Here is a 15,713-nt window from a genome sequence, read left to right on the forward strand (position 1 = left end):
CTGTCAAGGAATTTCTCGATTGAGCTAGTCTAGAGTGAATTTTCTTCCCAAAAGGCTTTAACCTGGGACAAAAATGCATTGTCGGACCATATGAACTGCTTAAGAATGAGAAGCAGTTCTGGCCATGATGTATAAAGCCACCTTAATCTGCTGTGATTCAAGTGCAACAGCTGCACATAGCCCTGTCGTATAGACCCTGCGGGAGCAAAAGCACCTCCGATGTGCAAGAGCCAAGCCAACAAATCAAGCGAATCATCCCATACTGGACTATTTATCGCTGATTGTATCTTGTAGAGCAATTGTAATGAAAGGTGAGACTAGCTGGAGTTAGCAATACCCAGTATGAGCGACTGGGGGGGAAATGCAGTCAACGCGATTACTTACGGGGATGGTTGAAGTCCGCCATATTTTGCAGCGCAGCATGGTCGAACATAGATACGCCGCTTGGTGGCAACATTCCGAGATAGGTGAACAAACTGGCAAGCTCACTAGCCTCGACTGGATGGACGCTTGGTGGTTATCGATGTGTGCCATCGGCATTGCCTCCTCTTTGTCGAGGATTTTTGTATCTCGGATACATTGCAATGCAAATACATCCTTGAGAATTTCAACAAAATCCTGGCCTAATAAATAAGCGCGACTTTGAAATCCAGGTGGAAGAATAAAAAAGTCCGGATGGGAAGGATACCTCCTCCATTGGAGCTCGGAAAAGGTTGTGTGATCAACAACTCGGCTTGAGCCTGTCACGACCGAACCATTTAAGTCTGACCTGTCGACCATTATAAGGCTTAGCTGTCAGGAAATGCTCTGACTTACTTACCAGAAAATTGCACGTTTGATATCGTCACTCAAATAGACGCGCTTTCTTTGGCATACATCAAGAATAAGTTGTATTGCTCCCATGTGGAGCTGGACTTGACGTGGCATCCCAAGCCGGGCCTTTATAATAAAAGCTTTAGCTTTTATGACAAAATTGAAGGAAAGCTTGGACAAACCTCTATACCGGCAAGTAGCAAAATAGCTCCTATTGTAGACTCCGTAGCAGCCTTATCCGGAGAACTCATTCTTTGACGGATAGAGCTCAGAGCCTTGTTTTGGTATTCGAGACACTCCCTGTTGGTCATACCTGCTGTGACGGTAAATAAAAATGTGAGCATGACAGCGCTCAGAAGAGCGTTATCATCTAGTCCTTTTCGAAGAACGGAGCGGAAATTTTGAAGCACAAGTTCATCCGCAACACTGAATACCGGCTCCGTAGGTTGTTGAAACTTTTCTGTATCTTGTGAGCCGCTGTCGGACATCGGGTGGGTTCCAGAAGCTTGCCTCTTAGCAATACCCGTAGTATCGGGGACTCTGCGGCCATCATTTGGAGAGGATCAGAGAAGCCTACAGCAAGGGAGGCTGGTGGTGCGATAAGAGCTTCATCTTGTTTCACTTTGCTCGCGGATTGGCTCTTATTGTTTGCTGGGCATAGAACATGGAAATGATGGCCGGAACTTTGCTGAAGCTTTCTTTTGCTCCGGAGGCCTTGCGCTACAGCATGCGATCGAGCTAAGCGCTTCGTTGTGCGGTCATTTGAGTTTTTTAATGGAATAAAAAGGAATTCAGCACCTGAAAAGTCAAGGTTAATCAACGGAGTCATCCCCGCTCCCTTGAAGCTCTGCCCTACCTGTATTGAGCTCGTTGTGTGTAGACATCGAAATAGAACAATATTTGTAGATTAATTAAACGGTCGCCTTTGATCAAAATGTGTGCATATTCTTAAGAAAGGCAAATTCTATGATATGCACATCCCTTTCATAAGCGTACAATGAATTAGTTAAATCAGTATCTTGTCCGGGGTCGACGGCTAGGCTCCAGGGGCCTCGGGGGGTGGTTGGATTACAAATCAGACGCACTGCCCCCGGGGTCGAGGGCGGGGCCAGCCGTGGAGGTGCCCCCCCCCCCCCCCCGAGACCGGCAACCGGCATGAACATATCGGTGATAAAGTTTCCAAGGTTCTGAGTGAGACGCGGCCGCTCGGCTAACCAAACCTTGGAAGGGACCCGCGGCATATACACAGCACAGCGTAATAACACAGGCTTTATTCCAACCATCTTTCCCAGTAAGGATGATGCAGCGAACAGTGGAGAACCAACTCCCAGAAAGTGCCGATATGGCCAACACAATGACAGACACCATATTATATGCATTCGTCTCAATCACCACTCGGCAAAACATGTATGTACATAACTCCACTACCAGGCTGTCATACCACCATCGACCCGAATATCCGCAGCAGTGATATAGGAACTCTCATCTGAAGCAAGGAAGCTAGCCACAGCGGCAATCTCCTCTGGCTGACCGATGCGTCCAATCATGATCTTTTGCATCACATCTGAGGCCCACTCCGCGTCCTCGAGCAAAGGTGCGGTTTGCAAAGTCTGAATAAGGCCTGGTGAGATTGAATTGGCCCGGATACCATGCGCACGCCCTTCCATAGCCAACTGGCGGGTCATGGAAATCACACCAGCTTTCGCAGCTGTGTGAGCGATACCAGGCAATGGACGAATCGCAATCCAGCCGTTGGCAGATCCAACATTGATTATGGATGCACCGGACTCCTTTAGGTGTGGCCATGCGACACGAGTCAACAGGTAGACAAGGCTTAACTCCTGGTCAATTGTTTTGTACCAGTCGTCATCCTTGCCGTCATCCAGCCAGCTCATGTGGGCCATTCCCGCATTATTGTACAGCACATCAATACGTCCATACGTTTTGATGGCTAGGCTCACAAGTTGCTCGCAGTTTTCATGTTTTGTGAGATCGCATGAGGACATAGATATCATTTCACCACCTAGCTCTCGTACGGCTTCGATGGTTGCGGTGTCGTTCACGGCGTTGATGTCACAGCCAACGATTTTGGCTCCTTCTCGGGCAAATTTGAGGGCTGCCGCACGTCCCATCCCACCACCTGTACCGGTGATAAGGCATATCTTGTTTAACAAACGGGGTGCCATAACGGTTGGTTTGGGGGTTGGTATGTGTAGAAATAATTATTTGGAAAGCTGTGATAAAAGTATTTCTGGGAGGAGAGCGAGGCCACGAAGGGCAATATGAGGGGTTGACCGATTAGCAAGGATCTGGTAGGACTCAATGAACTGGTGTTAGTATCTATTTGAATGTTTGCTTTTTTAGAGGAATCCAATCAAGAAAGCACTTGAATCTATTCTTTGTTAGTTTCTCCACATTAACTAAGCGCCCCGCCAGTTATCGAACTGGAAGCTCGGTAGGTGCATATTGTGGCTGCACGATGCACGATCGAAGGGGCAGATTGCATCCACGGATGGACGATCGGGGTTCGATAGCGTGTCGCTTTGTAATTTATCTACCATCGCCTTAACTAACACTACTAGGGTCCTCCTAGCAAACTTAGCTCCTAGTCAACCGATAGATGGCAAAATCATACCCCTGGATGGGCACGGATGTCAACGGACTTTCCCTTAAGTCCCACCCCTACCTCCCAAACCACAAGGCTAAGCTGGTTTAGGCTTCTGAGATGCGCAATGACTCGCCGAGGTTCACCAGAGATTTGGGTCTCCATCCGCATTTAGCACAGCATGTTAGAAACTTCGAACTCCTTTAAGCTTCTCAGGATTAGCCATAGCCAGTATTAGCATCGTTTCGTATAATTTACTGCTTCCGACTCCAGGAGCGATTGAGCAATTGAAGCCCGCGAATATGAAGGAAAGCTTTACTACCCTAAATCCCGCGGTCCCACCGGCGCAATTCTTCGTTATTCGTCCGATTGGCCGTATTAAGGTACCATCCATCATCCAGCACTCCGTCCGCCTCATGCAATGGAATGAGTGATGCGTCACATCGGAAGAACAAGCACCAGTGAGTCTCGTTGTTTGGTCATGAATTATATTTTTGAAGCCAAAAATTGCCCCACATACCCAGAGCAACTAGGCCGATCAAAGTGGGCGGGTGGTCTTCCAACTCCCAGCTAATTGCAGAGACCAAGGATTCCCCCTCATTCCGGCCAGAATTAATCATAGGCCTTTGCAAACTCAATTGCTCAAATGTCAGCTTAGTCTGTAGGTTTGACATGAGGGCTCTTAATTCCGAGATTTTGATGTTAAATTCCAATTAGCTCACTCCAAACCACAACTTACATTACCCGATCGAGTCATTCTGTGATACACAGCCTGTTTTGAATAAAACCTACCCATTATGCGAAGACTGATGCAGAAGCTTGTTATTCGCACATGGGGAAGCCATTAGCGGATCACACAGCACAGGGGATAGATAGACACGGGGCACACACAGTTGGATGAAGAATACCAAGCCAGCCTAGCAGTGAAACTTCTTCCGGGGATCCATCTTTATCTCTTCCCTCAACAGAGTTTCTGGTATATTTACTCTTTCAAAGTCTGGCTTCTAGGGGCACATCCATAGAACTGGTAGATTTAGTCTTGTCAAGCTGGTGGATACTAGACTTGCTACCGAATTATTATCTTCCTTCTTCCTCCTCCTTCTGCCCAACTATTATAATGGCATAGCCACATATCAAGGCCTTGCGAATTCTTCCTTTGTCAGGAACACGACTATCTGGGGCTTCCTCTAGTCAGATAGGTATTTCTCTCCTTCCATGTATAGATGAATAGTCGTTGGTTCATAAACTCATAAAGTATCTAGCAGCCATCATCCTTATTGTCTTAAGGAGCTAAGAGCGTCAAAAGCGGTCTCTCGCCATTATAAAATAATGGTTATTTACGGCACCTCCCGCGAAATTGTTGACTGGGTGTAGAGCACCTTACGTCCTGCGTCTAGGACAAATTACCCTATTACAACAATGACTTGACAATAAACCAGCCTTAACCAACTGTGATTACTACCTCCCAGGTATAATGTAAGATGGTCTGTCTAATTTGGAAAGAAAGGTGCTTAGGCCGAAAAAAGAAAACAGAAAATGTGGCGAGCCGGGTAAGATGTATGTGATTGGAGTAAACTTCCATCGCCTAGGCACCCGTGGATGCTCTCCCAATTGAGCTATCGCCCCACTTCATGATATCCCAAGGACCTGGGCAGGGAAAAAGCAAAAAATAATGGGACGAGCCGGGATCGAACCAGCGACCTTGCGAACTTCAGTCGCACGCTCTCCCAACTGAGCTATCGTCCCATTTGGGATGAAGATTGAGGCCCAGGTTGGCATGATGAATCTGACTAATGATTTAGGTGCTTTAGGTGCTCGGACCAGCATGACCCGGATTTGGGTCTCACGGGTCTACATAGTCCGGTAAGGATTTCTTGATATAAGTACCTTTTATATAGTGCTACCGTACAGGAGGTCTACGGTCGCATTTCTTAGAAAGCATATTAATTACTCACTACAATCTTCGAATGCCACAAGAATAGCCCGCCGCTTATGCGGCCTTGTCATGTCGTTTTGGTAGTCTGTTTAGATGTCTTCTCCCCGTTCTCTGTTGAGAATGAAGTGAATTCTGAGAAACCAGGATTTCAACGCTAACCCTAACTCGGCATACATTCTGGCTTGCCAGGTGTGAACTCCTACGCAATCGAGATTAGCGCCTTCGATACGATTTGAGATCTGCATATATCATACATTATGTTATATCGCAGGAAAGCATTTCAATTCAGGCTGCTTTCGTTCAATGGAATCTAGTACAAACTGACATTATCACTGTTTATTTCTGATTCCATTACAAAATCGAATTCAACCAACGAGGGGTTTTCAGATCTACGGTGATAGTAAAGTTCATAGATATGGCCTTCCATTCGTCCATTCCAAGTACGAACAGATTGGACGTTTTTACAATTTATTCTTGATACCTTGGATTCTGATCCCAAGTAAGTATGTAAGTGGAAGTAAGTACGTTTGCCAAAGGTATCATTTTGCAGTTTAAAAAAAAAGGTATTTCTTTTACACCCACCCTACCTAAATAGTACGTAGTAGTACCTATGTCACGAAATTTGCTTTAGACTGGCTAGTTTTGCATTATTCTAGAGTCGTATCCCGAGCTCATGCTTGAGCAGTGGGTCAAGGGGGGAAAAATATAAAAAGAATAATGGGACGAGCCGGGATCGAACCAGCGACCTTGCGAACTTCAGTCGCACGCTCTCCCAACTGAGCTATCGTCCCACTTGGGATAAAAATCGAGAGATATTTAAGAGTTATGACTCTAAATAAATCTAAACAGAATTATCTACAAGAAATGCGGTTTCTGGAAGTGGTTAGCTACAAGCATTGTCTAATTCATTAAATGTTATAAGTAGAAAAATATCTTGTGCAGTTAGTTCATGCTTCACCTTCATATGCACATAAAAAAGAGATCCAAAAAGAACATACAAAAAAAGGCATGGCATAAGCGGGCGACTATTGCTGTACTCGGCCCAACGCACGGCCCAACACCCAGTAGCGGGTGTTGGGCCGCACTGGTCTAATGCAAAAACTAGTCTAATGCAAAACTTCATCTACCCACCATTTTACAACTCTCTCTACTACCCCAAAAATGCCTTTCTCTTCTCCGAATTTGGAGGATCGCCTTAGTAGTGCTATTGAAGCCTACCATGCAAGCAAGAAGCCTGTTCTCTCAGTATTGGCGCGGGAATTCGACGTTCCATACTATACCCTGAGGGGTCGAATCCACGGTCGCACTTCTCGAAGCAGTCGTACTGGTCCTAACAAAGCCCTAGAACCAGATCAAGAGAAGGCATTAATGCTTTGGATTGACACTTTGAATACTGCAAATGCACCACCAACCTCAAATATGATCTATAAGTGCGCAATTGACATTCTTCGGCGCCATGATCCAGATCGGCAGCTCGGTAAAAATTGGGCGTATCGCTTTATTAAACAACTACCTAAGAAATATACCTATATCAAGCAAAAACCTATGGAAAAAGACCGGTTAGAAGCAGTTACCCCTAGCCATCTTACTACCTGGTATACTCGCCTTAGTACTACGATTCAGCGTTGTGGAATTCAATTAAATAATATCTACAATTTCGACGAGAGCGGCTTTAAAACTCGGCGAGGGTAAGCAACGAATGGTTATTTTAACTAAAGGTAGCCAATCTAGTATTAGAACTAGCGGCCCTAGTGAATCTCTCACTTCAATTTTCAAATGATTGGAGCTATTAAAAGGCTATAGTATTATCTGTCTAGCTATTGGCGGTAGGGGTAATCCAATAATCGCTAGGAACGTTGGTATTCCTATACCAATTCTCTATATGAAATTCACCCTTCACTAGAAACCAAGGTGGTATAACCTAGCTATCGGCAGCAATACATTCAATTGAAGTGAGAGATTCACTAGGGCCGCTAGTTCTAATACTAGATTTGGCTACCTTTAGTTAAAATAACCATTCGTTGCTTACCCTCGCCGAGTTTAAAGCCGCTCTCGTCGAAATTGTAGATATTATTTAATTGAATTCCACAACGCTGAATCGTAGTACTAAGGCGAGTATACCAGGTAGTAAGATGCCGGTGGGAGTTGGGCCGTGCGTTGGATCGAGTACTACCTACATAACCATACAAACCCATTACTTATTCAACGATTGTTTTTTTTTTCTTTTCTTTTTTTTTAAAAAAAAAATATCCTACATAAAATAAATCAACGGTATTTGTGGGAAAAATACAAAAAGTAATGGGACGAGCCGGGATCGAACCAGCGACCTTGCGAACTTCAGTCGCACGCTCTCCCAACTGAGCTATCGTCCCATTTGGGATGATGTCATGCTCGATATGACAACCTAAGTATAACTAAGGCTATTTGTGGTTTAAGGGAGATTTAGAGTTACTCGAGGCTGAAGTTAAAGTTGGTTTTCTCTATAGTTCAACCGTGAGAAAACTATGGCTTCCTTATCTTATTCTCACGGGTCACGAGGACTCGAGAGACTCCGAAACCTTGTGTCATACATTTTTACTGCGAAGATTATATATACGGGTTTCCAAGCTTGCCAGATACCTCTTGGGTCTTGCATTCACCTCTCTTCGTGCTCCTTTGGGTTTTGCGTATCGTGTGCTCATGTCACGGCAGACATGTTTAATCAATATTGTTGATTGTCATCTATCCATATATAAAATATATGTTTTCAAATCACACCCAACGTTGAAATATATATTCACAGAATCGTACTTCCACATTACAATATAAGTACACATGTAAACATCAAGCACAAAAATTATCAGCAATTCTAAACGGCAGTGCATATAAGTTACTTAGAGTGGCAATAGCATGTACTCAGATAGATAGTAAGGAAGCGCATGGGAGAGAGTACAACATAAAAAGCATCATCCAATTTGAAATGACACAAAAAGAAAGTCTAAGGAAAAAATTGGTTGTGTAGTGTAATGGTCATCACTCTGGTTTCTGATACCAGCAATCCCGGTTCGATCCCGGGCACGACCTTTCTTTTTGCATGCAATGCATAATGGTGGAAAGGCACTCCGATAGGAGGAAAGAAAAATAGTGGGGACTATTTTTTTTTTTTTTTTTTTTTTCTCGTGGACACGGCTTCGATATCTGTTCCTGGCTCGAAATATGTACCAACTGACTCCCATAGACTTCTCGAACTATGAATCTTTGTACTCGGGGTTCTGTCCATGTATCACCTGTTTTATGTCCCAGGGTCATGTATCACTCTACCAATCGTTAAGAAAAAATTGGTTGTGTAGTGTAATGGTCATCACTCTGGTTTCTGATACCAGCAATCCCGGTTCGATCCCGGGCACGACCTTCTTTTTAGGCCATTCTTTTTGCCGGCAAGGCGTAATGATAGAAAGGCACTCCGCTAGGAGGAAGGAAGAGTAGTGGGGGGCTATTTTTCTAGAAAAACTCAGTGGGGAAGATTTCTACTCCTAAATATCTACCAACCGAGTCCAGATTTCGTCTCGAAGTACGAATTTGTACTTTGGGTTCCAACTATATATGGCACCCTTTAGGCACTACGGTCTGACTTTATACCCCGCTTATTAGGTTTGCGGCTTTAGGCTGTCAACTGGCGCCTCAGGCACCAACAACCATATCAAAAGTTATACATAGAAAAGTCTTTTGCGCAGAGTATGCTTTTTTCTACCGCCTTTATATTTCCACTACCGTCAGGTCTGTCATTCTTCTGAGAACTGCTTCCGGAACCCGACTAACCCAATCCAAAGCCCCTTGGATAAAGCTGCTGCAGCTCCCGCTCAACGCACAGTCACCGAGGAGTCGCCTCTCAAATAGAACCTTCTCACCGACTAGACTTCATTTGTTGGGTGTTTCTCGCAATTCCTGCTCGTGGGGAGGTGTTAGAATTGGATAGTCTGTTCGGAAGTTAGTTTTACCAAGAATCAACTCTTATCGCAATGCGTTCTGATCTCTCCCTTCTCGTGGGTGTCTTGTAACATGAAAGCAAAGGCTTGAAAATTACCTTGAAATATATAACAAAGTATCGAAATTATGGCAGTCTGTTACAATCGCTCCATTTGGTTTGGCACACTGAATTTGACCGTCTAACGCATTAACTACATCACTCCAACCGCTGATAGACGAAGACCCAGGCTGCTTTTACCCCGGAAACAAGGTCGCTCTTTTCGGTCCTAGAGTCAGGCTCCATTGGCCTGGACGAGTAAGTGGGGCACTCTGACATGGCTTTTGAACTCGATCTCAACATCTTTCAGGCCAAGGAACCTTGGAGGTCACCCAGAGGAGGGTGATTGCCCAGGAGTCTACCTTCACATTATGTGGACTCGGCAAGGGAAATTTTGGCTCTACATTGGCTAATCGATGAGTATGCGAGCGCGGATTATGAAGCACTGTGACAAGCAACATCGAGCAAGGCATCTGTCTCTACACTACAGTGTTTGGGATTTTGAAGATGTCGTTAGCGATATCTGGGTCACGCTGTCCCGATTCCCTGCTTTTAAACCTACACCAAACGGGGACAGTATATCTCGCTACACACTTCAGGGCTGCGCGCTCCTTCTTAACCTTGAGGAAATGTTCATGTCATGCGTGCTTCAAACTCTGCGGCATCATAACTTAGAGCGCTACTTGCCCAAGGGGGCCTTCATTCCATCGGCAGGCTTACATTTGAACATTGCGCTTCCCCTATGTCAGGGCTTCTCTACTCAATCAGGAGAGGTAGTTACGCGGCAGATATTCATGGACGCTATTCATAGCTCTGACGCAGTTCGCGAATGGGCAGCATCTTGGAGAAATTCCCACAATTCCCTCGGATATTCTTCTAATCCCCTACTTCGTGGATACTGGGCCCGATAGATAGTAGATATGAGAAACTCGGATATATCACCCGCAATGGAAGGGATAGAGCGGGCAAAAAAGGGAAGATATCATGAATTGCTGAATTGCGGAGGTACTGTTAAAGTTTACTAAGACTCACGCAGCGACCGTATGTTTTTCAATTAGGGCGATAGGAGTTTTATCTTCCCGCTTTTGAAGGATGTCCGGGAGAGCTTTTCCTGCAAACCCAAAGAGAAGTTGTATTTCCTCCCACTCTTATTCTAGGTACCCCAGAATCCCCTTTCGCACGTGAAGCCCTCGTCACAGATCCCGCTAGTAGGCTCGTAGTTGCAGTGAGACTTGAGAGAGGGGGCAAATAGTACTAGGGCTGGCCATACACTAGAGGAAAGATGGCGGTCTTCAATATGAATAAGGATTGTCTCTCACACAATCCCAACAACTGCCACGACGGTCCATGGTGAGTTTCCAAGATGGTCGAAAAATCATGGAAATAACTGATCCGGATGCTCTTTCCGAACACGCTGTTTCTGAAACTTACCTTCGAGAGTTTGAACTGGATCATCTTCTTCTTAGGTATTGTTTTTGATCTGCTCTATTTTTTGAGATTTTTGCTTCCTCGGCGTCCATACGTATTACGAGGTAATTAAGATAAAGAGTAACCCTAATTCTTCCGTCCATACGCCATACAATCTTCGTATTCCACCTAGAAGAATATGAGACTCCCACAGGATCGATATTAGCAGAATTGATGCAGATAAACACCTTACTTACCCATTCCTATAAACAGGATACATTTATATATTTTTTTTCAGAGAATTTTCTTTCAATTCGGACTGCTTTTGGTCAACAGAATATGAGAGAATCTAGCACTCTATGCTATCACTGCTCATTTGGCTTCTTCTGATTCCTCATATAGTTCAATGAGGAATATATGTATTTGTAATTGTGGAATGACATCAGTAGATATGGCCCCAACCCTGGGTACAAAGATATTGAATAATATTAGCATATTATTTCTATAGCTCTGAGATTTGTGGAAGATCTAAAACTCAAACACCACATGCTACCTGGAGACCCCAAACCAGGTGGAATCTAACTAACTACATAGTCAAAAAGGAAACACTCCAATTTTTATGCTCTCTAGTGTACTGGACGATCCAACTCTCGCAATTCACAGTCACACCAAACAACTAGACATCTGCAGACCCCACATGGCCCAAAGCCCAACCCAGGCCCAACCCGCAAATGGGTTCGGCCTCGGCCGTACCGATGGGCTATAGGCCTAAGGTAGAAGCCCATTATAGGCTAACAGGCCCTGAAATAGGCCCCAAACAGTACAGGAATAAAAGTTAAACCCCCTTTTGGGGGTTTGAAATTACCCTTCGTTTTATTCCCGTTTCTAAGCCTTATTATAAATGTAACATTTTACTAGTTTAAATAATTTAGAATCAATCACTATTTATTTCTCTATACCACGTCTAAAAAAGTGAGAAAAAAAACGCGTTCATTAGAAATTCTGAAAATTTTGTAGCGCTACTAGAAAATGATAGTACTGCCGTATAAACTGTAGGTAGATATCTGATATCAAAATATCAACTTTTACCTTTTCCGCGATACCTCAACCCTTACTTATAGGATTCTATTCAAAATTAAACATATATCTATATAGCAGTTTTAAACCCAGATTTCAAATTTGAACTTTATACGACCAGTAGAAGGTCGTGATATAGCGATTACAGAGGCCGATTTGTTAGCCCCGAGATAGGCTTTGATAGGGGCCCTATGGGCCCCCACTAATGGGCTTTGGGCACGGGGGTCGGGCCCATTTGTGGGCTTTACCGAGCGCTACATACAACAGGGAACGGGAACCAGGAGTGAATTCGGAGAGATGTAGGGGTTTTTATTGTCAATCTGTAACTATCTGCCTACTTGAAACTTCTATACTTGAATTATAACGCCGCAGATATAAGAGAGAATAGGCGAGGGCAGTAAATAGTGAGGACATGGTTCGCCACTACAATAGCTAATGAAATTGCTCGAAGTTGTTTTGAGAAAGGGGGGGTAAGGTTGATGATTCACATCAATGAAGACTGTGTATAAGTAGGGCGGCTGGCCTAATGGTAAGGCGTCTGATTTCGGTTGAGCTTTCCTCAAATACATTCTCAGAAGATTGCAGGTTCGATCCCTGCGTCGCTCATTCCTTTTTTTATTGCTTTTCGTAAACAATGTCCTCATTTGACCGATAAAGTTCACAACTACCCAATAACCAAGTTTACCCTACAAGGGCGGCTAGCCCAATGGTAAGGCGTCTGATATCGGCTGGGTTTTACCAAATGCTGCTCAGAAGACTTGCAGGTTATTTCGCGTCGCTCATGGAATCTTTTTTTTTCCTTCGGCAAAAATAATCAAGTCCTTATTTGATAAGTTTGTTCTTTGTCCAATATACAAAGCTGTACTCTGTATAGGGGCCAAGGTTCATTCACCCTTTGGCGAGAAGGTGTTGGTGTCTGAATGCCTTACTTTTGCACAGTAGGATATAACGTATTTCACATGCGACGCAACACCATATAGTAAATGTGACATAAGCTACACTTATATCTCAACAACCAACGTATTTCGAATATCCTTTTGTTTGCCGATAGCCATTGATTAGCTCATTTAGAGTATATATCAATTTCAAACAGTTTAAAAACTTACGTTGTCGTCGGATTGAAAAATACGTCACTGAGCCCCAGCACTGCTTTATGAAATTCCCTTAACCTCTACATATTAGCTAAATATCATATATGAAGCACTATGCGACAAGGATATGTTCAGTAGACAACCGTTGTCGCAATATCTAATTGTAATATATCGGATTTACTATATGTTTTGGACTTCGCGTCTCGCTTGTGTGCGTGGCTCGTATATGAAATACATCAACTAGGCAAAGTAGCCTGCCAAGGTGCAGTTTATTCTACAAGTGCGTTAGTATGTAGATTTGAAAGCTATGTGTTTTTGGGACTTATGGACCACATAAGAATATGGAGATACCTCGATTTATATGGTGGTTGAAAGCTTCATCTATATTAAGAAGAACTTACAATACATATTAACGTATTTCATAGGCGAGCTATATAGTCCAGTATACGTAGTAAATCTGATAAATTATAATTGGGTATTACAGCAACCTTTTGTCTATAGGAACTTTTCCTTATAGCCTAATGCGTTTTATATAATATCTAACCAATAGATAGAGTTGAGGGGAATTTATTAATTGAGTAATAGAGATATATATATTTCTAGAGCTTAGCATTGTATGTAGACTGCGGCATATCCGCTCCAATGGATATCAGATCGATCCTTATATCCGCAATTTGCGGATATTGGATATGAGTTGATATCCACATCCGCACTGCGGATATGAGTTGATATCCATATCCGCAATGCGGATATCCTTGGATATCCGCACTAGCATAACTCTCGCTTACTTTCCCCCTTGTAGCCTGTCACATGATCTTAATGCAGCTTACCAATATTTCCTTACCGTTGAAATAAACGTATGTTTGGTCCTGATAGAACTAACCCCTTTAATCAACGGTCGGCCCTTTGAAATTTTAGGAAATAGATATGTATCGAAGGTCTCCTTATACAGTATTTGTAGGTAGTGTCGTAGTTTTCTTAGTCCGACGTTTTGTTGTAAAGATGGCCGTAGATTGACGATTTTGTTGTAAGTTATATATAGAAATATATATTTAACTACTGTTAACAATGATAAACTTCGTAAGAAATAGAACATGGAAAATCAAAACCTTTATTATTGGATGAATTATTTCAACCTTAGGCTTAAATAAAAGCCGAGAGTCCTAGCTATCTACTGATTATTTTTTCAATTTGTTCTGACTACTAGAACTTGAGAAATCCGAGATAGAAGTTCTTGAAATGCGGACTTTACGAGTTTCGAGGTCTTGCGGATATCTTATAGATATCCACAAAATATCCACAAAATATCCGCAAGATATCCTCAATATCCTCAAGATATCCTCAAAATCCGTAGGATATCCTCCAATTATCCGCACTAATATATAATATAGCCAATCATTTAGGTAAACCATATCAAAAGTAAGTCTAAGTTAGAATATCCTAGTACGCTTACTTTACCCCTGAAAACCTCTACTACTTCAGATGTAAGCCTCTCTATTCTTTTAAGCACCCTACTATACTATATATTATAATTGTTAACTTCTTAATGTCTTAATCACAGTTCTCGTTCACTAATTCAGATGTGGATTTAGCTTCTGATCGGATTTACCCTGACAACTTCTCCGATTTTTTGGGTATCCAAATACCAGTCCCATCGATATCGCCGACTCGTTTAACTCGTTTAACCCTTGCGCCCTTATCCCTTACTCGCGTCGGACCTCCCCTTTAAAAGCACTGGGTTTTATATCCATCTGATTCTATGTGTGATGATATGGAGGACTTACGCAATAAATTCGTTAGTTGGTGGCTTATAACTGAGTATGGATCTCAGTCTGATGTTAGGAACACAATTCGATGGGAATCAAAAAGCAAATCGGATATCTGGGATAGCTTCTACCAGGTTGCAAATGACAAAAATGGAAAGCCGAAGGTTATGTGCAAGGCATGTCTCTGTACGATTGGCCATCCAAGATTCCGGCGTGCTGGTTCTTCGCCTATGACAGCATACCTCAAAACTGGAGCATGTTCAAAAAAAAGTGGCCTAAGAATCGACCAGCTTCTCAAAAGAATGGTATGTTAACCAGGGCACTTAACTGGCATTACTATAGTAGTCAAGTTCTTTATAATTTAGTAGCTAACATTGAGTACTTTGATCTAGCCAGGTACTACTAGCATATCATTCACCTAAGACCATCTCTCCGATGCTATTCTGAGATTCATTTCGACTGCATATCTGCCCTTTCGAGTGATCGAACACCCCCAATTCCACCGTATGTTAGAGGTTGCTCAACAATCATCTACTAAACTTACAATTCCATCAGCACGAACCATTCGACGTCATCTCGATATAATAATCCAGAATAACCAGAAGGGGATTCTACAGAGACTTCCAGAGGGGTGTCGGCTATCAATAGCCTTGGATTGCTGGACTTCTCCTTTCCAGCAGGCCTTTATGGCTATCACTAGTTACTTTATCGATCATAACTGGGATTACTGTGAGGTTCTTCTAGGCTTTGAGCCTCTCTATGGCTCCCACACTAGTGAAAATCTCAGTAAAACTGTGACCCAGATCCTAACAGAGCATGGTATCTCGGATCGTGTCCTATCAGTGACTACAGATAACGCAACCAACAACAATACTTTGATGCAGAGTATCCAGGACCACCTTCAGTCTCAGCATTCATCAGATATCTCAATCTTCCGTGTCCCATATATCGCGCATATGATCCAGCTGAGTCTGAATGAGCTTCTTGGGAAGCTTAAGGCAGTGCCAAGCAACAA

The 15,713-nt window shown here is 43.3% G+C and overlaps 2 protein-coding genes across 2 annotated transcripts; both read right to left on the reverse strand.

The window, feature by feature from the left end:
- Positions 1 to 22: 22 nt before the first annotated feature.
- N7455_011416 (SDR family NAD(P)-dependent oxidoreductase) lies at positions 23 to 2,999 on the reverse strand (the record flags this gene model as incomplete). Its single annotated transcript, XM_065606660.1, is given in 6 exon segments — positions 23 to 317; positions 385 to 769; positions 821 to 939; positions 996 to 1,325; positions 1,337 to 1,611; positions 2,255 to 2,999. The coding sequence occupies 6 exon segments, from the start codon at positions 2,997 to 2,999 to the stop codon at positions 30 to 32; spliced, it is 2,142 nt and encodes a 713-aa protein (XP_065459826.1). The 3' UTR covers positions 23 to 29.
- Positions 3,000 to 5,047: 2,048 nt separating this feature from the next.
- Positions 5,048 to 7,756, reverse strand: N7455_011417 (uncharacterized protein; the record flags this gene model as incomplete). The annotated part of the gene is made up of 3 exons (XM_065606661.1): positions 5,048 to 5,269; positions 6,101 to 6,183; positions 7,645 to 7,756. Coding segments are annotated over 3 exons (417 nt in total), but the record flags the coding sequence as incomplete, so codon positions are not given.
- Between the last annotated feature and the right edge of the window lie 7,957 nt (positions 7,757 to 15,713).

Source organism: Penicillium solitum, assembly GCF_028829755.1.
Source record: "Penicillium solitum strain IBT 25940 chromosome Unknown utg000009l_segment0_segment0, whole genome shotgun sequence".
In the NCBI taxonomy this organism is placed as follows: domain Eukaryota; kingdom Fungi; phylum Ascomycota; class Eurotiomycetes; order Eurotiales; family Aspergillaceae; genus Penicillium; species Penicillium solitum.